This window comes from Rhinatrema bivittatum, chromosome 6 (assembly GCF_901001135.1).
Source record: "Rhinatrema bivittatum chromosome 6, aRhiBiv1.1, whole genome shotgun sequence".
NCBI classification, from domain to species: domain Eukaryota; kingdom Metazoa; phylum Chordata; class Amphibia; order Gymnophiona; family Rhinatrematidae; genus Rhinatrema; species Rhinatrema bivittatum.
The window spans coordinates 53,706,024-53,730,899 of record NC_042620.1 but is presented as its reverse complement, the minus strand read 5'-3'; the positions used below and the strand labels follow the sequence as shown (position 1 = coordinate 53,730,899).

General features: G+C 40.2%; 1 protein-coding gene across 1 annotated transcript in view; it reads right to left on the bottom strand.

Annotated features, from left to right (window-relative positions):
- Window positions 1-24,876, bottom strand: part of THSD7B (thrombospondin type 1 domain containing 7B) — an 898,700-nt gene that overhangs the window by 752,605 nt on the left and 121,219 nt on the right. Inside the window, exon 5 of the mRNA XM_029607893.1 lies at window positions 7,845-8,000. Within this exon, the coding sequence (XP_029463753.1) occupies window positions 7,845-8,000 (156 nt within the window). The remainder of the gene's footprint in view (window positions 1-7,844; window positions 8,001-24,876) is intronic.

Genomic DNA, 24,876 nt, shown 5'->3' with positions numbered 1-24,876 from the left:
TAGACATTTCATTCAGTCCTGAGTGCTGTGGATGAAGTTGAGCTCCTGTGATGCTCCATTGTGTGGAGAGAGAAAAGGCACTAGTATTTGAGAGAAGAGGCAGCAGTCTCCATAATCAAGGAGACAGAAGAACTCCGGGAACAGAGATATGACCAGTCCCCGGCAAGGGTGGGCACGGAGGCAGCGTTAAGGATGATTGCCACCCACCACTATGAACTTGAAGTAAATCGGGAAACTGCAGTGCTGATCCTTATCAGGACTCCATGCAGGCATAAATGTATCATAAAGCAGAGCCGTAGCCAGGCCATTTGGCACCTATGGCCAAGTGGAAAAGTGCTCTCTCACGCCGAATACAACATATAAACGCCACAATCTTGGAAACTCCTGTTACAAGTAGGGGGCTTTTATTTTTATTTTTATTTTGACCCAGCAGTTTCCTCCTGCTCCTTCGGGCTTCCAGCTCAATTGGAACCAATATGGGGATCCTGGCGCCAGTAGCCTTATTTATTTATAAAAATGTATATCTGCAGTTCTAGGCAGGATGCAAAATGACATGCATGTTAAAACTTCTAACCATCAAAAGGCTCACAAACAAGACAAAAACAATATTTATACATCTACACATCAATTACTGTTCACCATGTTTAAATTAGCTACGTTTCTAATGTGGAAATAATGAGCATGGACAATATTTGTATCTGTATCTTATGAATAGATCAGAGGATTCAGGATCATCAGACATATCCAATGTACCTAATGTAAGAGGCTGGGAAACTGCCCACAAAGTTTCTCTGTAAATCTGGGGCCAGCCAGAGCAGCAGGTACTTGCACACCCACAAACGTTGCTCTTGCTTTGTAGAAGATACAAAGTTATCACCATAAAGCACCCATAGGAATTTCAAAATGAAATGCCAGCCTTGTACTCCCCCTCCTTCACAGAAACACCTTCCCCACACACAATTCAAAATTATACATTTAGAATACATGGAAAAGAACATTCAAAGTACAGTCTTCTGAGTCAAAATGCCACTAACAACAAGTATATTATATTTACATGCACTGCTGTGGTGCCAACCAGAAAAGCAAAAAAATGCTTAGAACCCATATGGTATTACACATATGGTAACATGTGCTGGATGTGGGCTTGGCCCTGAGAAAGCCATGAATAAATTGAATTATAATAACAATATAGTACATTTCTTATACCTGAACAGAAATAAAAGCCATCACAAACAGTAACCACCCTACCTATGAAAAAGAAAACACTGTAAATATTACACCAGTCCTAGAACATAAATACACCTTCTATTAGCAAAATGGAACAAGCCAAGCTACACAGAAAATACAAACTAACAGAATCCCTCACCATAGTCACATATGCAGAACACAGAGAGACCCTCCAACATAGAATAAAGATATCATAAAGTATAAAGAGAAATGGGCAGACAGAAAACGAAATGGAAATCACAGCAAGCCAGACTCTGCATGCATTGCAAAAATGGAAAAACAGAATCCACACCATTTCTCATAAAGCATCAAATAAAATCAAGAAATATAAAACAATCATAATAGTAAAACCATATTAATAAAAAGAATAAAATTTCAAAACTGATGATAAATAAAACATTCAATAATGAAAAACTCATTAAGGGGTAGATTTTAAAAGGACCGCGTGTGGCATACATGTGCGCGCTCTACCAGGCGCGCACACATGTACGCCCGATTTTATAACTTGCGCGCACAAGTTATAAAATCAGGGGCCGGCACGCGCAAGGGGTTGCACAATTGTGCACCTTGCGTGCACCGAGCCATGCTGCCTTCCCCTGTTCCCTTCCCCCTAACCTAACCTTCCCACCCCTCCCCCTAACCTTTTCCCCTGCTAGCCCTACTCTAATCCCCCCCCCAAATTGTTATCTTACCTTTTGTGCCTGCCTCTGAGCAGGCGCAAGTTGTATGCGCCGGCAGCCTGCCAACACGTGATCCTTCGACACAGCGGCAATGGCCGCTGTATCGGAGGCCTCTGACCCCGCCCCCTCCCCACCCCCAGATCGCCCCTTTAGTAAAGCCCCTGGACTTACACGGGTCCCGGAGCTTTAGGCGCATCGTCGGGCCTTTTTAAAATAGGCCTGGCATGCGTAACCTTTCGAAAATCCAGCCCTAAACTTTTCCAAATGTCAATACAATTTTTCAAAACAGAAGACACATCAAATATCACCCAATAGTAAAAACTAATAAGGATTTTTTTAAAAATCCCTTGCTTTCCATACCTGGCAACTTCTGATTTCCAGATGCCCTGAGATTGTCATGAACTAGCAGGGAGAGAGTAGGGGGATTATTACACACAAACTTTCTCCTCTCTCACTCTCATACTCAGTCACATACATACACACACACTCACACACACACACACAGTCTTTCTGCCTTGCTCAATCAAACTTATGCCATGCTCAATCACACCCACACCCTCTCTCTCTTCCATGCTCAAACCCATGCACACTCTCTGCCATTCTTAGTCTCACCCACACACCTGCTCTCTACAATTCTCAGTCATACCTACAAACACACTCCCTGCCATCCTCAATCATACCCACACACTTGCTCTCGCTCTCACTCACTTGTTTCCCCCTCTGGAAACAGAAGGAGCAGCAGTCTTCTCCTTCGGCCCCAGGGTTCACTTAACTCCTAATTTATAGCAACAGAGCTGTACTGCACCTGCTTCTGATCCTGGTCCAGACTTAGAAAAGGCCAATGCTATATATTCTGGCTGGTGGGCAGTGCTGCTCCTCTTGCATCTGACTGCCAGGAGAAGAAATGAAGATCATTCTTTTTCTGCTAAGGGCCTGGGGCAAAGGAGGCTGATGTTTCTTGCGGCCCTATGGGCTGCACTGCTCTAACTGCCACAGGTGGGACTGCAGAGGGAATGCATCCTGCTCAGGCCACCTCCACTAGGCAGCAGAGTTTAAATTTTTGTCCCAATTTCCGCTCTCCCCCTTCAAGGACGGCTCTGATGTAAGGGGGATCAACAAGAACAGGTGCAGCATTTCATTCTCTCCCCCCGGCAACAAACCTCTGGGCTGTATCAGGAGGAGCGGGGCAGCTTTTCTGTAATACTGTGTGTGGGCAGTGGCGCCAGCGGCATAGCCACAGGTGGGTCTGGGTGGGCAGGGGCCCACCTAATTTGGTTCCAGGCCCACTCAACCGGAAGAGGCCTATTGGAGCAATGCCGTCACGGAATCCCATCCCCACGACAGGAATGAGGAAGGCCGGAGCTGCAAGGCCGCCGCGGGACTCCCATCTCCAGAGCGGCAGAAGTAGGACTTTGGTTGTGCGGCTTGTGCCTAATGAAAAGGCCCTGTGTACATGTGGGTGCGAATGGAAGCTTGAATGTGTGTATGTGGGTGCGAATGGGTAGCGTGTGTGTGTGTATGTGCGTAAGAATGGGAGCCTGGGTTTGCGTCTGTGTCTGCATAAGAATGAGAGCCTGGGGAGGGAGGGGGGAGGGGGGGAGAGAGTCAGAGCTTGTGTGTGTGTGTTTGTGTGTGTGTGTGAGGGAGGGAGGAAGGGAAGAAGACATTAAGAGAATAGAGAGACACTTAAAAGGAATTAGGAAATGAACAACAATGGAAAAATGGGAAAAAGAGACCAGGACCAACTGCTTAGAAAAATGAAAGATCAGACAACAAATGTAAAAATAAATTATTTTGAGATGTTAGATATGCCATCTTCGGGAATGTGCATTTCTTACATTTTTGTATTGTGCTCTTTCTTCAGTATTCTGCTGTTCAAAGTCCAGTTTTTCAGGCTTTCTATTTTGGTTTTGTCTGCCTGTTTCTGTTTATAATTTGTAGTCACTTATTTCTTTATTAGGTAAAGGTTGATCCCTGTTTTGTCTGTGTGTGTGTGTGACTGAATTCTGCTTGCATGCAGTTTCTCTGTAGCAGTCCAGCTTGTTCTATTACTCCAGTAGGTGATATATTAATGTTCTAGGGCCTGGTGTAGTATTTGCATTGCTGCTTTTTCATAAGTTGCTGTTATTTGAGTCCTGAGAGTCAGTGCTGTGACTGTAAGGCAAGGTTCTAGATGAAAGTTTCTTTGCATGAGTTTGTGTTACTTCACAAAATAGCAGTGGAGAGATATTTTTTGCTGAGGTGATACCAGAATTTGAAGATTTTTTTTCATGTTAGTTGTAATGTGAATTGTCCTAGCTCTACTCTGCACCTGTTCCGATGATGTTATTTTATTGTAGTTATGATAATTTCTGGCTTTCTGGAAATAGGATTCATGAAAGAATACATTAATTTTTGTTTTATTACATGATTGATTGGATCTGATTGTTTGTTCTCTATGGGGCAGATTTTCAAACACTACGCGCGCGTATCATAAAATCCGGGGTCGGCGCGCGCAAGGGGGTGCACATTTGTGCAACCTGCACACGCCGAGCCCAGCGCTGCCTGCCTGCTCCCTCCGAGGCCGCTCCGATTTCGGAGTGGCCTCGGAGGGAACTTTTCTTCGCCCTCCCCCCACCTTCCCCTCCCTTCCCCTACCTAACCCACCCCCCCGGCCCTATCTAAACCCCCCCTTAACTTTGCGCGCATCGCCGGCAGCCCCGCTCTGTCCTCCGGTCCTGGGGGCGTGGTCCGGAGGCCTCGACCATGCCCCCGGGCTGGCGCCACGCCCCCGGGCCCGCCCCCGAAATGCAGCGGCATGCCCCCGAAACGCCACGTCGTTTCGGGAACGCCTCCGGACACGCCACCTCCATCCCCGTTTCGAAAGCCCCGGGGCTTACGCGCATCCCGGGGCTTTACGCGCGCCGGCGGCCTATGCAAAATAGGTGCGCCGGCGCGCGCAGGGGTTTTAAAATCCACCCCTATGCTTTTTACATGATATACTTGTGCATTTGTAAACTACAATAAATATAAAATAAATTAATACAGATTAATAAGGAATTTTAAATGTTGGTAAGTACTTGAAATAATTGAGGTAAAATATTTTAAAGTTTCATGCATGATGCATAATGGCTATTGCAAACTACATAGAAAGCCATTGTTAGGTGCAATATATTGCATTATTTATCATTAAGAAAACAACTAGTAGGTCTCAGACCTGCATGCCTACAGGCCACCCATGTTAACCTTGTGCCCACCCAAAAAATCAATTCTGGCTATGCCACTGAGTGGTGCTTTAGGATGGATGCCGCAATGGCCGTGGCCATACCGGCCATAGTCTAGTTACGACTCTGTCATAAAGAAGTGAATTTTAAACTAAAGATAAAGATTTTCTGAAATAGGAGGTAAGGCCATAATATAAGATGCAGCATGTTCTGAATTGTATAAAGACCTACATAAAAAAATACAATAGGACAAAACGAAGGCAGTCTAGGAATAAAACCAATAAAAGATGCAAAAGAGTCAAGAAACAAAAAAAGTGGTTATTTATAGGAATCTTGATATTATTACCATCGTTTCAACTGTTTTGTTTTTTTCAGAAATTAACTAACTAGAGGCAACATATTGTATTCTTTTCCCCAAAATATGATCCACAGTCTGATATCTTCCAGGTGTACTTTTACTATTGCTTCATGCTATTGGCCCTGTAACCTTCCAGATTTATTCTTACGAGATTCCTCTGCAGGTTCTATATTGCCATTAATCTGGTTCGATTATTCATCACAACCTGAGTTCGAAGCAGAAAAACAAAAATAGGATTTGTAACTTGCCTATCTTAAAGGGCAACTTTCAAACTTTACACCTTAGGACAAAGATTGCATGAATATTTGATCTTCAGGCTTTACAATGATTTGCAAAGTGAAGGTGCATGCACACTATTGAAACTTGCTATGGGTGTACAGTGCACTCATTCATTTTCATTTGCTTTTTTCTGTGGGTACAATTGTGCTGGAAAAGGACATGTGTAGAACTGAAAATGAAATATACACATATACTTTCCATCCCCTGCTCTAAACAGACCCCGGGAACACTGCCTTGTTGTGGAAGAGCATGCAGATTTTTAGTTGCACTGAAGGAGGATAATTTTCAGGCAGCCGATTAATATGGGTAAAACACTTTTTATCCATTTAAATCGCTTTGAACTTTGTCCTCTCTAATCTAACATGGCAGTTTATGTTCCTGAGCACTGCTTAAAATCGACTGACAGTAAATGACCTGCTTTAGCATACTACAGAACAAACCATTCTGTTTCCAACGAATCTTTCCTGCAACTATTGCAAGGGTCATTCTAGATAGGGGGTTGGGGATGTGAATAGTGATGATTGCCCTGGACCCTGTAATTTCAAGGGCCCTCCATGGTGGGTTGATCTCAGCAGGAGTTGCTAGTTACAGGTTTGCTGCCTCTCTCCCAATGCTCTTTGGGGCTGATCTTTGTGACACTGTGATTTTGATGACCTTCATGAGTTTGTAGATACTATCAGCCCCCATGTCGCCACTGCTTCTGCGCCTCTTGCTGGCTTCCTCCTATTGCTGGCTACAAATAAACTCTGGAATAGTAGAGCCTTGCTCTCCAGCAGCTGCTAGCTCAAAGGGGCACAATCCCCAATGAAAAAGTAAAAAAAATAAAATAAAAATGGATTGGCTAGTGCTGGAGCCTTAAAGGCTGCCATCATGTTCTGGCACTTTAAAAGGGCAGTGTCTAATGCAACTGATCAGCAATGTGAAGTCTGTTCCTGCCCCTGCTCTTTAATATCTGGGTGGAGGACCTCCCAAGTTTTCAATCTCCAAGATGGGAGGGATGACTTGTTGGTTCTTGTGCCAACTGCTCCATGAAGCAATCATTTATTTCATCTAGGAACTTTACCTCTCTAGCATGTCTCCCAGTCAATACTGGGGTAATTGAAATCACCCATTATTTTTACTGTGCTGCTGATTTTGTTAGCTTCCCTAATTTCTTTTAGCATTTCATTGACACATACACACACTGCTATTTTATTCCCCTTTTTACCTGGAATTCCTATCCATAAAAATTCAACATTGCATTTTGGCTCCTGCAGATTATTTATCCTGTTTGTCTCAAGCCCAATTTGATTATTTTACTTAACAAAAATAAGTATTTGAATCTCTACCCATCCTTATATACATGCTTTTTCTCTCCTTCTCCAGGGCCATCTGCTGTTCTTGCTGTCTCAAATTCCTGAAGGAAAACTTAGCCAGACAGACTTGGGAGAACCAATACATAGCCCTTTGGATGTTCCACGTATTTGCACAGTATGCTGGGATCAATGCACCTTTGGTCTGATTCAGTATGGCATATCTTATGTTCTTATATGCATACTTTCATAATATGAAAACAAAATTGACTGCTTAAAAAAGGCATTTTCGAGGGTCTGGCACTGAACTGCCAGCATTCGATGTATGTGTGCATACCTTACATTTTGAAAAGGTATGTGTCTAGATGATATGCTACTAACATGCCTTATTTTACACCCCCCATTTGTCATATAAATGTATATAATACATATGGTTTACTGAAACTGTACACCTTTGCATCCAGTCTTATGCCTTGCAAGACTTCCAAAGCACAACATACTCAACACTTGTCTTACAATGATTCAACAGAGAAATACTGCATGAAACATTTTTTTTCATATTAGAATTTTGTATAACTGTAAAATCTTCAAGCACTGCAATATGTGTCCTTTTAATAATCATTCAATTAGAAAATATACTAAAGAGCGCTTACAAAATAGGTGTACAATATTATGACTTTCTGTATGTCATCAATGTTTTGAAAATTCAGATTCTTAATTACAGGTACTAATTAAATTTAAAATGGCTGTGTACAAGACTATAATTATAATTCCAAACATTCACAGCAAGCCATTTAATACGTACCTTTCTTTCCTTGAGGATCCTGGCAGTTTTCATGAACACACTGCCCCCATGCAGACCATGAAGAGACTACACAAGCAGCAGGACATGGGATACTGCAGAGCTGAGTTGTAGGAGCTATAGGTCCAGCACACAGTTTTTGCTCCACTGGTCTAGTAACTTAAAACAAACAAAACAAAAAATAACTATTGATGTGTTATGTTCTTAAACAGTGTTATTAAGTTTGTACTTAAACCCACTTTTTAGAGAAATGCAGCATACAGAGGCTCCTGAGTTGTAGCTAATTTTCTGCAAAATAACAGGGCTTGTGTTAGAGGCAAGCCATCTTAATTTATTTGCATGAAATTAGGTATTTATGAGTTGCTTTGCATACATTTGCAAAGCTTATGCATGCAAAGAAGCTCATATAAAGCATGAATTTTTTGGTAAAAAAATTCACATGATATGAAAAATATTGCGCAACATTGCCACGATAAGCATATATCACATGATGAACAGCATTTTTCGCACGATAAACGCTGTTTTTAATAAACACAGCACATTTAAGGGATTTTGAAGCATTAACATGGTGCCAACCCTGTGGTATATGATGGTCACTCACATATTATTTACCAAGTGAGTTCTTGCCACTCTCTTTGTGGTAAACTGAGATTTTTGTTGGTTTTCATATAATTTTAGCTGCATTAATAGTGGCCAGTTTTCAAACAGATCATACTATCTAAAGTAACCACTATGGTCAAATATATAGTATTGAGCTATATTGGGTTTACCACAGGTATTAACTCTAGTAAGTGCATAAACAATATACCTGTGTTTACAATTAAATATTTCAGTTTTATTGCTTAAAAATTTAAAATACATGAAACATGCCCTTTACATCAAAAAGCATTCACACCACATTCAATCATTCATCTAAACATCATACAATGTTAAAATTTAACAATACAAATTGGTTACACTTTAACTTCCCACATACAAATATTGCACAAAAATATTGCAACAATTCCCACATACAAATATTGCAACAATCCCTAATTACCATGTAAACAATTATTTCCTATATTCTTCATTTGATAGGTATCCCTATTCTAACCACATTTAACAAGTTACCTTTGAACTGATATTGAACATTACAACATTTAACTTCTTGCCCTTTAGGCTGATATTTTTTATTAAATCTTATTGTTAAATGTGGTTAGAATAGGGATACCTATCAAATGAAGAATATAGGAAATAATTGTTTACATGGTAATTAGGGATTGTTGCAATATTTGTATGTGGGAATTGTTGCAATATTTTTGTGCAATATTTGTATGTGGGAAGTTAAAGTGTAACCAATTTGTATTGTTACATTTTAACATTGTATGATGTTTAGATTAATGATTGAATGTGGTGTGAATGTTTTTTGATGTAATAGGGCATGTTTCATGTATTTTAAATTTTTAAGCAATAAAATTGAAATATTTAATTGTAAACACGAGTATATTGTTTATGCACTTACTATCTAAAGGACATCAATATACAAGCAAATACATGATTTAACACATATCAACACTTTTTTATTATGGTAATTTATATAATTTTATTTTAACCAACAAATATGTTATTACAACATTAAACATGTATTTTTTAGCGAAGTAAATATATAACAAACATAAATATGTATCAGTCAATATTTAAAACAACTGTTTTTTATATATCTTTTCACATAGTGCGGATACCCAACCTACCCCAAATTCTCACATTAATACAACATTAAATACCCCATATATTAAAACTTCATACCTAACCCATTCACTCATCCAGTTTTCAAACAGCCCACAGGTAAAACAGTAACATAGTACCATAGTAATGATAACAGAAAAAGACCAAATGGTCCATCCAGTCTGCCCAGCAAGCTTCTTCTGGGAGTAACTGCTGCTCTGTGCAGGTTACCCCCAAGCCTTATATTAAGGGTGGTAATATTAGAAATCAAAACCAAGCAAATGTCAAATCCACAACAAAATTATTGTTAGCAAACTTTTTACAGAGTGAGCAGCCTTCCTGATAATTCATACAATGCTGCTGCTTGAACATGCTTTGCTTTTGGACTTCAATAATACAAAGAACCACGCCTTATTGGGCAACACGAAATTATTACCAATGAAAAGAACAAACTTATTTGCCAGTCTTATCAAACTTGTGTTAGCTCTTAAATGATTATATGGGACCATCATATAACCCCTTAGTTATTATCTTTTAGAACATAGATTATGCTCCATCGATAAGTGAGAGGGGCACACATTTAATCATAGGTCCATTTTTAGACATTTTTTAATGTTTTTTTAAAGAATTGTGATTTAAAAAAGTGCACTACTTCCCCGTTTTTTTGTGATGGTCCCATAAAATCATTTTTTTTGTGATGGTCCCATAAAATCATTTAAGAGCTAACACAAGTTTGATAAGACTGGCAAATACGTTTGTTCTTTTCATTGCTTTTGGACTTGGCAGCAGAAGTAGTCCTGTGCTTTTTCCATAATTTCTGCGTATCAGTAGCCTACATCATAAAAGTCAAGGCCCAGCATTGGTTGTTGTCTGAATCCAATTCCCCTTGTCTCCCCCTGCAACCCCACTGTTGAAGCAGAGAGTGATGCTACAGTTGCGTCAAAATCATGTATACTAGTTGGTTAAGGATAGTAATTCCCATGCCTTCTGCTAGAGGTAGCAGCTGCTGCTCCATGCCAGTTATCCCCCATGTAGTGTTTTCTTAATTTCCAAATCCAGCGTTTAGGATCTACAGTGTAGATAGTACCATGTTATACAGGGAGAAAATATTGTAGAAATCTCATCTTTGGGAGACTTTCTTCACTCCAAATGATGTCAAATCTATACTGAGGTGTACTGGGTCATTCATACCTCTCACTCTGCGTGTCAAACTGTCCCCCAAACCCTAAAACCACCAAAACCTCACCTCGAGTTATTAGCTGGCTTTCCTATATGATATAAATAGTTGAATTATGTGAAAGCCTCCCCAGAGGCTCTCTCTCTCCCTCTCCCCCCCCCCCCTCCGAAGCCCAGAAATGACCAATATGCAATTTGCAATCTTTATCATGTCATGGCCATTTCGGGCATAGTGCTCAGCTTAACACCAGGAAAAAAGGTGTAGTTATTTCCAGCATTAAAAACATGCAATAGCATGCATTATGCTATCACATGGTGCAATATTGACTCTCATGTTCATTAATCTCACCCAAGCCCCTCCCCAATCACTCCCCTATGAAAAACTTTCATTCACTCAATGCGATACCATTAACATTGCATGTGTTACGCCATTAACGCATGCATGTGGGCATTAACGCCTTAACGCATTTTGATGAATGACCCTGTTAGTCGGCTAAGTGTATCCGGGTAGCTTACGAGAGGAGCAACAGTTGAATATGGACCTCACAATAATAGTAAAGTGGAGATCAACCTTAGGAGAACTAAGTGACTATATTACAAACAAGGAGACAAAGTTGATAAACTGCTGACTCATAAATTGAAATCCATGCAAAATAAAAGTCATATAAAAATGATAAGTTCAGAAGAAGGAGATAATTTATTAGACTCCAAGAGGAAAGGTGAAGCAGTTGCTGGCAATGTCAAATTGATAAGACATACACCTCTTCCTACATTAACTGCTAAGAAAGCCATATCTTTAGATGTCTCAATAAGTAGAAGTAGACTGGGTAATAAGAACATAAGAATATAAGAACATGCCATACTGGGTCAAACCAAGGGTCCATCAAGCCAGCATCCTGTTTCCAACAGTGGCCCATCCAGGCCATAAGAAACCTGGCAAGTACCCAAAAACTAAGTCTATTTATGTTACTGTTGCTATTAATAGCAGTGGCTATTTTCTTTTCTAAGTCAACTTAATTAATAGCAGGTAATGGACTTCTCCAAGAACTTATTCAATCCTTTTTTAAACACAGCTATACTAACTGAACTAACCATGTTCTCTGGCAACAAATTCCAGAGTTTAATTATGTGTTGAGTGAAGAAGAACTTTCTCCAATTAGTTTTAAATGTGCCACATGCTAACTTCATGGAGTACCCCCTAGTCTTTCTATTATCTGAAAGACTATTATCCTTTAGACTTTATGGATCAACAGTATTTATCCCACGCCCCTTTGCTCTTCACCACTTCCTCCGGAAGGGCGTTCCAGGCATCCACCACCCTCTGTGAAGAAATACTTCCTGACATTGGTTCTGAGCTTTCCTCCCTGGAGTTTCAAATCGTGACCCCTGGTTCTGCTGATTTTTTTTCCAATGGAAAGGTTTTGTCATTGCCTTTAGATCATTAAAACCTTTCAAGTATCTGAAAGTCTGTATCATATCACCTCTGCTCCTCCTTTCCTCCAGGGTGTACATATTTAGATTCTTCAATCTCTCTTCGTAAGTCATTCGATGAAGATCATCCACCTTTTTGGTCGCCCTTCTTTGGACCGCTTCCATCCTGTGTCTGTCCCTTCGGAGATGCGGTCTTCAGAACTGAGCACAGAACTCTAGGTGAGGCCTCAACAAGGACTTGTAGAAGGGGATAATCACTTCCCTTTTCTTGCTCGATATTCCTCTCTCTATGCAGCCCAGCATCCTTCTGGCTTTAGCTATCGCCTTGTCACATTGTTTCGCCGACTTCAGATCATTAGACACTTATCACCCCAAGGTCTCTCTCCTGCTCTGTGCACACCAGCCCTCCCCCCCCCCCCCCCAATCGAATACTGTTCTTTCGGATTTCCACACCCCATATGCATGACTCTGCACTTCTTGGCATTGAATCTCAACTGCCATATATTTGACCACTCTTCCAGCTTCCTTAAATCCCGCCTCATTCTCTCCACTCCTTCTGGCGTGTCCACTCTGTTGCAGATCTTACTGTCATCCACAAAAAGACAAACCTTACCTAAACATACTCACTGTCAATGCAACCCCAGCATTGCTCTATGCTTCAATGGCAAGAGGAAATGTGGAAAAAAAGGATTTGCATTCACAAAAAAACCAGGGAGTAGCTTGCTTGTGGCGGAGGTTACTACCCCAAACCAAATAAGTCTGATACTTCACTTCAATGTCTATCCAGCATAGCTCTCTGCTTCAACGGCAGGGGGGAAAGACTGATCCTTCACTTTCAGTGCATATCCAGCATAGCTCTCTGCTTCAACGGCAGGGGGGAAAGAGGAAAAGAGGTATTATATTCAGGCAACAACCAACAAGGAATGAATTACATAGTCTGGGCAAACAAATAATTATGGGAGTAGTTTGCTTGTTACGGAGGTTACTACCCCGAATCAATTAAGCCTGATACTTCACTGGGAATACATATCCAGCACAACACACTGCTTCAACGGCAGGGGGAATAAAGAAAAGAGGAATTATATTCAGACAACAACTAACAAGGACTGAATGGCACAGGCTGGGAAAACAAATAAGCTTGGGAGTAACTTGCTTATTGCAGCAGTTGCTACCCCAACCAATTGAGCTGGATGCTTCACTTGGATGCAGCTCCAGTGCTGCTCTCTACATCGATGGTGGGGTTGGAGGGTAACTGGAACCAGGGGGTTGCTGATGGGGGTCAAGAGTAACAGATAAGTATGAGAAAAAAAAAAGTGTGAAAGCTTGCTGTGCAGACTGGAAGGGCCATTTGGTCTTCTTCTGCCATCATTTCTATGTTTCTATACTAAATAACCAATTCACATCTACCCGTTCTAGACCTCTCATGATTTTAAACACCTCTATCATATCCCCCCTCAACCGTCTCTTCTCCAAGCTTAAAACTCCTAATCTCTTTAGTCTTTCCTCATAGGGGACCTGTTCCATTCCCCTTATGATGTTGGTCGCCCTTCTCTGTACCTTCTCCATCGCAATTATATCTTTTTTGAGATGCGGCGACCAGAATTGTACACAGTATTCAAGGTGGGATCTCACCATGGAGCAATACAGAGGCATTATGACATTTTCTGTTTTATTCACCATTCCCTTCCTAATAATTCCCATCATTCTGTTTGCTTTTTTGACTGCCACAGCACACTGAACCGATGATTTCAATGTGTTATCCACTATGAAGCCTAGACCTCTTTCTTGGGTGGTAGCACCTAATATGGAACCTAACATTGTGTAACTATAGCATGGGTTATTTTTCCCTATATGCATCACCTTGCACTTATCCACATTAAATTTCATCTGCCATTTTGATGCCCAATTTCCCAGTCTCACAAGGTCTTCCTGCAACTTATCACAATCTGCTTGTGATTTAACTACTCTGAACAATTTTGTATCATCTGCAAATTTGATTACCTAACTCGTCATATTTCTTTCTAGATCATTTAAAAATATATAGAAAAGTAAGGGGCCCAACACAGATCCCTGAGGCACTCCACTGCCCACGCCCTTCCACTGAGAAAATTGTCCATTTTATCCTACTCTCTGTTTCCTGTCTTTTAGCCAGTTTGTAATCCATGAAAGGACATCACCACCTATACCATGACTTTTTACTTTTCCTAAAAGCCTCTCATGAGGAACTTTATCAATCGCCTTCTGAAAATCCAAGTACACTACATCTACCGGTTCACCTTTAACCACATGTTTATTAACTCCTTCAAAAAAGTGAAGCAGATTTGTTAGGCAAGACTTGCCTTGGGTAAAGCCATGCTGATTTTGTTCCATTAAACCATGTCTTTCTATGTGTTCTGTGATTTTGATGCTTAGAACACTTTCCACTATTTTTCCTGGCACTGAAGTCAGGCTAACCGGTCTGTAGTTTCCCGGATCGGCCCTGGAGCCCTTTTTAAATATTGGGGTTATATTAGCTATCCTCCAGTCTTCAGGTACAATGGATGATTTTAATGTTGGCTTTCAAATTTTTACTAATAGGTCTGAAATTTCATTTTTGAGTTCTTTCAGAACCCTGGGGTGTATAGCATCCGGTCCAGGTGATTTACTACTCTTCAGTTTATCAATCAGGCCTACCACAACTTCTAGGTTCACCGTGATTTGGTTCAGTCCATCTGAATCATTACCCATGAAAACCTTCTCCGGAATGGGTATCTCTCCAACATACTCTTTAGTAAACACCGAAGCAAAGAAATTATTTAGTCTTTACATGATGGCCTTATCTTCTCTAACTTCAGTTAGTCAGCCAGAGTGACTCACTGCTCTCTTGATTAACAAATATTGGTACCTAATCAAACCAAATCACACTACCTCAACACTTTTCCAAGGTGAGAAACTGAACTCAACTTTTCAACCTTTTTACTTAGGTATACACTGCTCCTAGCTTATTTCTAGCTTCTGGCTACTTTTTTTTTTTTTTTTTAGTATACAAACACTCTAACTTCTGCTTACTAGCTGCCTTACAGACTTTTAAAAATAAACACACTAACTACTGCTTACTAGCAGCCTTACTGACTGACTATTTAAAAATACAGTCTAACTTCTGTTTCTAGGAATGTGCAGCCCCATAATTTTCTGTTTGTTTCTCTATTTAGGGGGCAGGTTGTTTTTATTCAGTTCATTTGGGGTAATTTTGAAAAGAATTTACATGCATAAAACTGGGTTTTACATATATAAATGCACTTTACCCTTGTAAGTGGACTTCTGAACCTTATTATAATATATGCCATTGAATTCTCAATAGGATTTACCCACGAAAATGGGTGCATGAATGTACTTTTGAAAATTGCTATGATAGTGTCTTACATTTACACACCTAAATCCTTTGAAAATTACCTCCTTAATGTTTTGGTTTTTTTTGTTTGGTTCATTTGCCAAAACTGCAAAAAAAAAAAAAATATTTTATTTATTTATTTATTTATTTAAGACTTTTATATACCGACTTTCTTGATACAAATCAAATCAACTCGGTTTACATCGAACAAGCAGTAATTATAAACAACCAATAACAAGAGACAAATTGAAAGGAGTATAAAGTTACATTATAACAAGGATATGTTAACTTGGAGTAGGAAAAAAAGAGAGGGCACGAAGAGAAGGTAAAATATACAATGGAGTATAAAATATACAATGGAGTATAAAATATATAAAAATACCCCCCAAAAATAAAAATAAAACCATTAAAAAAAATAAATAATAAACAGGTCTTCAAAAGCCATGGCTGGCTTTCCTAGGCCAAAAAACTGCCCCAAGCAAGGCCCTGGGGCCTAGCTGCCAGCCCAGGCTCAGCACTGAAGCCTAACCCTAGGATCTGGTCCTTCACAAGTGCTGGGGGCTGGGGAGCTATACTCTGTCCCCCTTTAAACCCTTTCCTGGATCTAGCATTGAAACTGGCAGGCGTGATGGCCGGTCCTGCCCAAGTTCCAGCACTTTAAAAATGGCATAATCCACCTTGGAACAGTGCCAAAGTGGCATCACATTGGCACCTTCTACTGGTATGGCTAGTGCCATTTTAATGTATGGCCATACATTTCTATGGTCAGATAATAAAATGGTACTGGCCACATCAGACAAAATCTATAGACTATCATTATTACAAATAAACTATATACACTGATTTTTGCCTTGAACTGTTAAGTCTCGTACTGCTAGGAGTGTTTTTTGGCTCAAAATGATTACCTTATTTGTTTATTTATTTACAGTAATTTCTTTCCTGCCCAATTATCAGACATTATTCTAGGCAGGTCACAGTTTAAACATGCACAATATAAAAACAAAAAACTATAATAACAGTAAGATAGCAACCTCATAAAAGGATGTCACAGCTAGAAAACATTTTTGGAATGACAGCCTTTTTCACACTTTTTTAACAATTCTTTTCAAATAATTATTAAATATTTCATTATGAGTGGGCATAAGTGGGTTCTTTGGTTAAAAGTAATTATGAGGTTAAAAAGCTTATCCTTCACAATTTATTTTTGGTGGTTTTTCACTTTATTTTAGAATATACCTTTGTAAGGTTTTTTTTCATTGCCTCTAATTTATTTGGCCTTTGGTAATATATAATAAAGAGTCATCTAGATATTATCAGACTAAAGGGAAGGGATGAATTGGAAGAAAGGATTGCTTTTTGCTGATGATGCACCATTATATATTCAAAATCCCCAGCAAGCCTTGGGGCATTAATGGATATTATACTGGAATTTAGCCTCTTCAAATTACAAACTTAAGAATAAAATGGAATTACTGGGACTGAACATTCTTCTTGAAAACAGATGTATACTAGATAAAGCTTTGGTCTCTTTAAAGTATCTAGGGGTTTGGATATCTCCTGATTTAGAAAAGCTAAGCTACACTTAATTAACCTTACTTACAAAGGTTAAACAAGACCTTACAGCATGGTCACCTTACGATCTTTCATGGTTGGGGAGATTAGCTGTGATAAAGATAAATATATGCCTGCCAGTTTTATTCTTATTAGAAATGCTTCCCATAGCTTCTTTGCAAACAAAGGCCTCATCTTGAAAATGGATCAAATATTGCTTGAGGAAGCTGAAGCAGCTTTAATGTAAGAGAGACTAGAAAAGAGATGCAAGGGAAAATACTCATCCCAAATATTTCTCACACTGTATAAAGATAAATCAATATTTGTCACAAAGTAAGAAAATGGATATACAATACTATAGCAGTGGTATTACAAACCTAAGAGAAGAAAAAGAATGGGGTTAGGTAGGGATGTGCTACCATTGTAAAATAACATCAAAACCTCAACAATATTTTCTGTTTCATTTTGTGCCTTTTAGCATGCAAAACAATACAGAAAGCTAACAAAATTTCATTTTGTGAAGCTAAACACACTTAGGAAAATGAAAAACTAGAAACATCATAAACCTGAAACTAGATGGTATAATGACACGAAATGAAGTTTTCTTCCATGCATATTGCTAGGACTTAGACCGTCTGATGAATTTTGTTGTAAATGTGTAATTATTTCCAGCATTAAAAACGTGCAATAGCATGTGTTATGCTATCGCATGATGCAATATCGCCCCTCATTTTCATTAATCCCTGTGTGTAGAGGGAGGTTCTTTATTTCATTTTATTTCCTCTAAACAAAAATTGTAGAGGCCTTGCAATAAAGGTTAGCATGCGCATTAAAACAGTCTTGCATGCACGAAAAAATGGCATCCTATGCAATAAAGCCATAATGGGCACATTAAGAAAGTCTCGTCACAACACATAAATGTGTACATGGTAAAATAAGTGCCTCCCTGAATGCAAATGAGGGAGCATAATTTGCAAATGAGGCTTTTCTGTGCTCATGATAGCTAGCATGCTATGCTGACCTCCATTTGTTATTTACCCTAGGTCTGATAGGGCTGAAAAGTTAACATCTGCCTCAGGCCACCTTACCTTATTATGAGGCATGCAGCCATAAATTCCCATGAAGTAAAATGGCCAGTTCGCGGGGGGAGTTTCCTGCCCAATAAAACTCATAGTGACCTCTCCCTGTGCTTCAGATTCTAAGTGCCTTATGCCCTCCTCCCTCTCCACACCCACCCTCCCACTCTCACCAGCCCTGTAAGAACCATATTGGGGAACTGTCAAGCAACCCCTTTATTCTGGAGTGGGGGAGGAATCTGCTTTGGTCAGAGAGGCTATACTTTGATACTGGGTTGGGTGAGATGCTGAGTAGGAGCTTTAATTTGATGCCTGCTGGGGGGGATTTGGTAGGAGGTCAACTGGATATGTTCATCGGGGGTGAGAAGAGACCATGGCCCACATCAGGACACATTTTACCACTGCCAGAAACAAATCATGTTATCTGCCCCATAACATCAGGTTTAATGCTATTTAGTACATTGGATGCTTAATGCAGTGTTTTGGATCAGATAACACCTGAGTAATTAACATCCATATGCACAAAATTAATCAATTAAAATCCCATTTTGGCACATATTTGTTTTCTTTGAGACTCTAAGGGCTACATTTTTCAGACTTTTTATGTCATTCTTTTGGCTTAAGGGGATACTTCAAGAAAAAGATGGAGAAAGCCCTACATTTATTTAAAGAGGACAATGCATACCATAAGTTCAAACATTTCATAATTATTATGTAGCTTTCAGCCATTTCCAACCTTTATTTGAAGAACTATATGCTCTCTGTCCTTTGATTTCCATATGTGACCCTTTTACAGCGTAGTTCACTACTTTAAGGGGGTAATTTTCAAAGGCACTTACATGCATAAAACCTACTTTTAATGATGTTTAAGTGGCACTTTAAAAATAGCTCTGGCAAGCATGCATACACGGACCACAATTTTGTGTTTACTTTTATGTGCGTAGTAAATATGCATTCTGGGGCATGGAGTTGGAGTGGATTGGGATTTACACATATTTTTGATATTTAAAAGTATGAGAGTAAATCCATATGCACCAAGGTAAAGCAGCCCTCGACCAAGTGCAACTTTTTGTGTAAATACTGCATATATCTGCAAGTTTTCAAAGAGGATTTATGTGTGTAAATCCACTTTGATAATGCTTGCTAAAATCCACAGGTAAAAAGTATCTTCAGAATTTAGCCTATGTTGGCTGTTTGAAATTTATCCTCCCTACCTTTGCTCTGCAAACAGCAGGAGAATTTCAAAGTATTCTCCAATGAAATGCTAAAAGCTGATGGGGTAGATTTTCAAAGGGTTACGCACGTAACCCCGAGAACCTGCCCCTGCGTGCGCCGAGCCTATTTTGCATAGGCTTGGCAGCGCTCGCAAGCCCCGGGATGTGCGTATGTCCCGGGGCTTTGAAAAAGGGGCGGGAAGGGGGCGTGGTGCCGATCCGGGGGTGGGACCGAAGCCTCCAGCACAGCGGCTGTGCTGGGGGATGGCGCACCCAGCGCGTGCAAGATACACCTGGGTGCGGGGGATTTAGGTAGGGCTGGGGGGTAGGTTAGATAGGGGAAGGGAGGGAAAGGTGGGGGGGGGGGAGTGGAAGAAAGCCATCAGACCTACCCTAGGGCTCGGTGCGCGCAAGTGTGCACAAGTGTGCACCCCCTTGCGCGCACCAACCCCGGATTTTATAACATGCGGGCGGCAGCACATGCATGTTATAAAATTGGGTGTACATTTGTGCGCGCCGGGTAGTGTGCACAAATGTACCCTGTGCGCGTGTCTCTTAAAATCTACCCCTATATATAAAAAACAGAGGGTCAAAATATTTTACTTCCAAAATATTGATGTTCTTCTTTAAAATGTAATATGATTACTTCCAAAAACATGAGAATACTTCAATATCTGATATCCAAAACAACATTTAATGGAACCCCTACAGATAGCACCTTCTACAATAGATGTCAGCAAAGGAAATCCTAAATTGATAGTGCTACTGCATGCCCATCTAAATAAAATGGGTTTAAATTAATACACATCATACAATGACTATTAAATATCAATTTACTTGAAGCAGTACATCTCCTGCTGAGTGAATCTTACAGAGTAATAATTCTTTAATGTTTTCTACTTTCCAAAAATCATTCTGCTTGAAGGAGACAGCATAATCAATCATACTTATTTACTGTACCTCATAGAAAATTTTAAGTATACATCTAAAGCAGTGTTTCCCCAACCTTCTCCTGGAGGCACACCTAGGGTTTTTAGGATATCCATAATGAATATGCATGACATAGATTTGTACACATTGGAGACCCAGAGTAAACATGTTAATCCATCAAGCAATCTGATTGGCTAATGCCCCTTGGAGCTTTATAATTCAGATAAAGCCAGGATTGATGCAGCTTGTTACATTGGACATGGAGCTATATGGTCACTCTATAACATCAAACTATAGCATACCTATATACTAAGTCCTCCAGAGTAGTAGCCTACAGTTATTTTTGCCTATTTGAGTCTTCATTGTTTGTTTTATTACACATGGTATTTATTTTAACTCATCTATTTAGATTCCCTCTCATATTTCAGGTACACCATGCTATACATTAATTGCTTTTCCTAAAGGAATAGCAGTAATTATTATTACCATGTCTATAGCTCTTCATTCATTACTATCTATTCTTCTAGCATACTGTAAAAACATTTTCAAAAAACAAAAATATTGAAATATCAGTCTTTATAGCAGAATAACTGAATGTATAAAGCTTAAAATAAAACGAGCTCTTAAAGTGGTAGCACAGTACACCATATATTATGCATAGTATTGTGGGAACTTTCTTGATGACAGATTCTGTGACCATAAAAGAAAGAAATGGCTAGCATTCCAATAATTACTGATCCACATAACTGGAACTCAATCTGCTAAAGTGCCTATAATACTTTCTAAATTGCCAGGTTTAGAAAGGCTTTTAAATTTTTCTGAAAGATGGCATTTAAGTGTGAGGAGAAGATGCCAGTTGCTAAGGGAAATCCAGTCACTTAAAACCAATATAAAACTACAGAGGACACTTTTAGAAAAGAAAGATACAAGCCTACAGCTGAGCTTTTCTATATATAAATGTTTTTCTTTTTTTATGTTCTTAAAAGCAAAAGTAATATCTTGCAATGGTATCAAGACAGTTAAGTTTTGGTTAGTGAATGGAACCTTTTAATATAACACATTTGCCTTATAAAATATATTTAAAAGCTTTTAGAGGTACCCTTTTTATTTAGTAGAGATATGCAAAGGCAAACTTTTTGTTGCAGTTTGTGAATTTGTTTTGTAGGTTACCTGCATTCATATGGTTTGTTTCAATTAAAAAAAAAATGTTTATTCATTTTATGTGTTCATTTGTTTACCATTAAAGTCAATGGAGGAAACACTGATATAAGTGCTGATAAAAAAAAAAAATCCTTTTAAATAAATAAAGAAAGAAAGAAAGAACTCCAAGGCACCTAGACTGTGGCAAAGAGGCAACAAAAGTGGCATGAATAGCCTAAGGCACTGTAAAGGGGTAAAGAGGTACCAGCAGTGGCAGGAGTTCTCCAAGGTACCATGAGAGGGGCACACAAGCAGCAAGAGTGGTAAGAACACTCCATGGCTTCAAAAGAGGGCACCAACAACAGAAAAGTTAATTCTCGAAGGCAGTACAGGAGGCAAAGTGGAACCAAGAGTGACTTCAACATCATAAGGCACCATGATGGGAGAACAAAGCCGAAAGGGTAGAAGGAAAAAGGACAAGGCATCAATAAAGGGACACAGCAGCACAAGAGGCAACAATACACCAAGGCACCTTGAGAGGTGCAAAGGAGCCCCCCCACCCCCCCACAATAACAAAATATCCCAAGGTCTAGAGTCTGTGATGTGACATCAAGCCAAGTGATAGCAAGACCCTCAATGTGCAAAGCCTGGCATGGCAGGCTTTCTGACTGGAAGAAAGACTCCTGAGGTATAGGATAAGGGATACAGCAGCAGGCAGAGTGAATTGGAAGATGTCTGTCTTCATGTTGAAACACTTGCCAGTTGTCAGGTTTAGTACAATCTGTCATCAGTATCATTTTTGTGGCATAAGTTTTTACTACATTCTCTACTTCTTCTTGAACTTGATCTTGCTGCTAGGTGGAATTTTGTGTTTCTTGTGAATTTGCTTTCCAATACAAACTTTTGTCACAATCAGAACATGAAAATGGATTCTAATCAATGCAACTTCCTGGTAATTTGTGAGGTTTGCTTTATTAAGGAAGCTGTTCCCATGTTCTGTAACTAAACATAGTCTCTTTCCTTTGTTGATTCTCTGGTGTTGCATTAGTTCTCTCTTTCCTACTGAAACCTTTCACACATTCATGTGAAGGATCTCTCCTGTGCCATGTTTACTTTATACCTGTTGTGCTCAGGGGTGGACCCTTGTCCTGGAGCAGTGGCAAATGGCTCCCTGGTAGGACCAGGAAACACCTGCCCCCAGGGGCAGAGCACTGGAGGAGACAGAGGCTAAGATGAACTTCACCACTGGAAGTCCACAGTCCCCCCAGGTGGAGCCCATAGGGACCGCTTGGACTTAGGTGGGCCTCACAGAGAGGTGGTAGATAGGTGTGCCCACAGACAGGAGAGGAGCATGATCAGGTTCAAGACTGGAGGTCAGATGGAACAAGGAGGACAAGAGCAGTATAGGCAATGACCAGAGCCAGAATCTAGAGACAAGGTCAATCAGGCAGAGGTCAAGAATCCAAGGGTCAGTCTGAGGCATGGTCAACAAAGCAGGGGTCAGACAAGGTCACAGTCAGAAGGCAGAGTAGTCAAGGAGCAAGCTGAGGTCAGTACCAGTGAGACAACAGACAGATGCAGGAACAAGGCTGGAACAGAAGAATCCTGGAACAAAGCTCAGAACGCAGTGACTATCTAGCACAATAGTGACCCGAATCAGTGTTCAATCTTCATCCTACCAGGCCACATCTCCAGCCATCGGAGGAACAGAGCCAATCAACAGGAGCAAGGTGAACAGCTGGACAGGACAGTGATGTTTCAGTTCTAGGAATTCTTGAAGTAGGATCTGGGACCCACAAGCTTGGAATCAATTCTTGGAAGCACCAGAGTGGGACTTGAACCCACAACCTTTGGAGCAAGGTCTCATCACCTTAGGCACTGCGCCACATGCCAAGGCAAGGAAGAGCAGACAGGGACTTCCTTATCTCAGGGATTCAATTAGGGCACGCCGCGGAGCTAGGACCCGCCCCTGGCCCTGCAAGAGGCCGGGCAGTCCGCATGTGCGCGCATAGGGGCATGGCCAACACCATGGAGGGCGCTGAACTCCGACGTGAGGCCTGGTGCGCAGTGGAAGGCCCGGCGACCGCCGCCGCAGGACACCGAGGCCTGGAAGAGCTCGCAGCTGCCACTAGGGAGGACAACCCGGGACCTGCCGTGAAACCAGAGAGGTGAGCAGGCCCATGTGCAGGCTGGACGCGGACGGGGTGCGTAAAAATACCTGCTTTTCATCCTTCTGACTGAGAGTTTTGCTATAGTATATATATGTATATTGTCTTCACTATCAGATCACTGCTGTGATTTCAGAGTTATAGGACCCCTTGCTCTTCCTCTGTGTATGTGATATTATTGGCACTTTGCTCAAACACAGGATAATTCTCAGCTGAATCTCCTGCTGAATTTCAGACACAGTCCAGTTAGCAAAGTTAGCCAGATAGGCAGTTATATTCAATAGTGTTTATCTTAAAATTAGCCAGCTAGGTCATCCAGCTAACTCTGAATATTGAAGTTTGCCGGTTAACTTAGCCAGCTAATATCTTTTCCCACTTATGAACCTGGAATGACCCTAACTTATCTGGCTAGATTCTAGCCACTTAACTTATTAGCCAGCTAGAATTTAGTGCTGAAGTTAGCATTTAGCAAGCTAACTTCTGAGTTAGCTGGCTAAGTGTTTTTGAATATAGAACTTTTTGCTTCTTTTCTGAGATACATTTATTCTTGTCCTTTTTTCCCTAGTCAGAACAGGAGGAAGCATCTTCTTTATGTCTTTCTGATAACATCTTGTTCCCTTCAAGATTCTCATTAGGCTCCCAGTGATGTGTCCCTGTCTTACTGTCTCTAGGATCCTCTTTTTTCTGAAGATTGAGAAGTGGCATAGGATAACAACAGGGATCCCTAGTGGCTAAAGGATGGAGATGAAGGAACGAGGTAACCCATGTTAATTGGATAACCTGTACAGAGTGGAAATCATTATCCTAAGGAATGAAAAACTATAAAAAATAAAATGCAATAAAAACTAAATTTGCTGGGCAGACTGAATGGACCACTTGGGTCTTTCTCTGTGTTACTGTGTGCTAGAAAAAAATTGGAGTATGAAAGAAACTTGCATGTTTTTTTTCATTTTTAACATTATTTCTTTATGGGGACAAAACACCACAATATGAACAAGACAGAAGCACAGAGGGAAAACTATTTATTTATTTAAAAAAATGTTTTTATTCCGTTTATATCAAAATATGTACTAAACTAGGCTGGGATCTTAGAGATATACAGTTCAAAGAATAAAGTGGAGAACCAGAAAAGAGATGAGGTAGGAGGAGCAAATTGTATTTTTATTTCTTTTTTTTTTTACATTTTATTTTTGGGCCAAAAAACCTCAGTATAACCAAGAGGTAGGATGGAAGAACTAGGCTGGGATCCTAGAAATGGTCAACAAAACTGTAAAA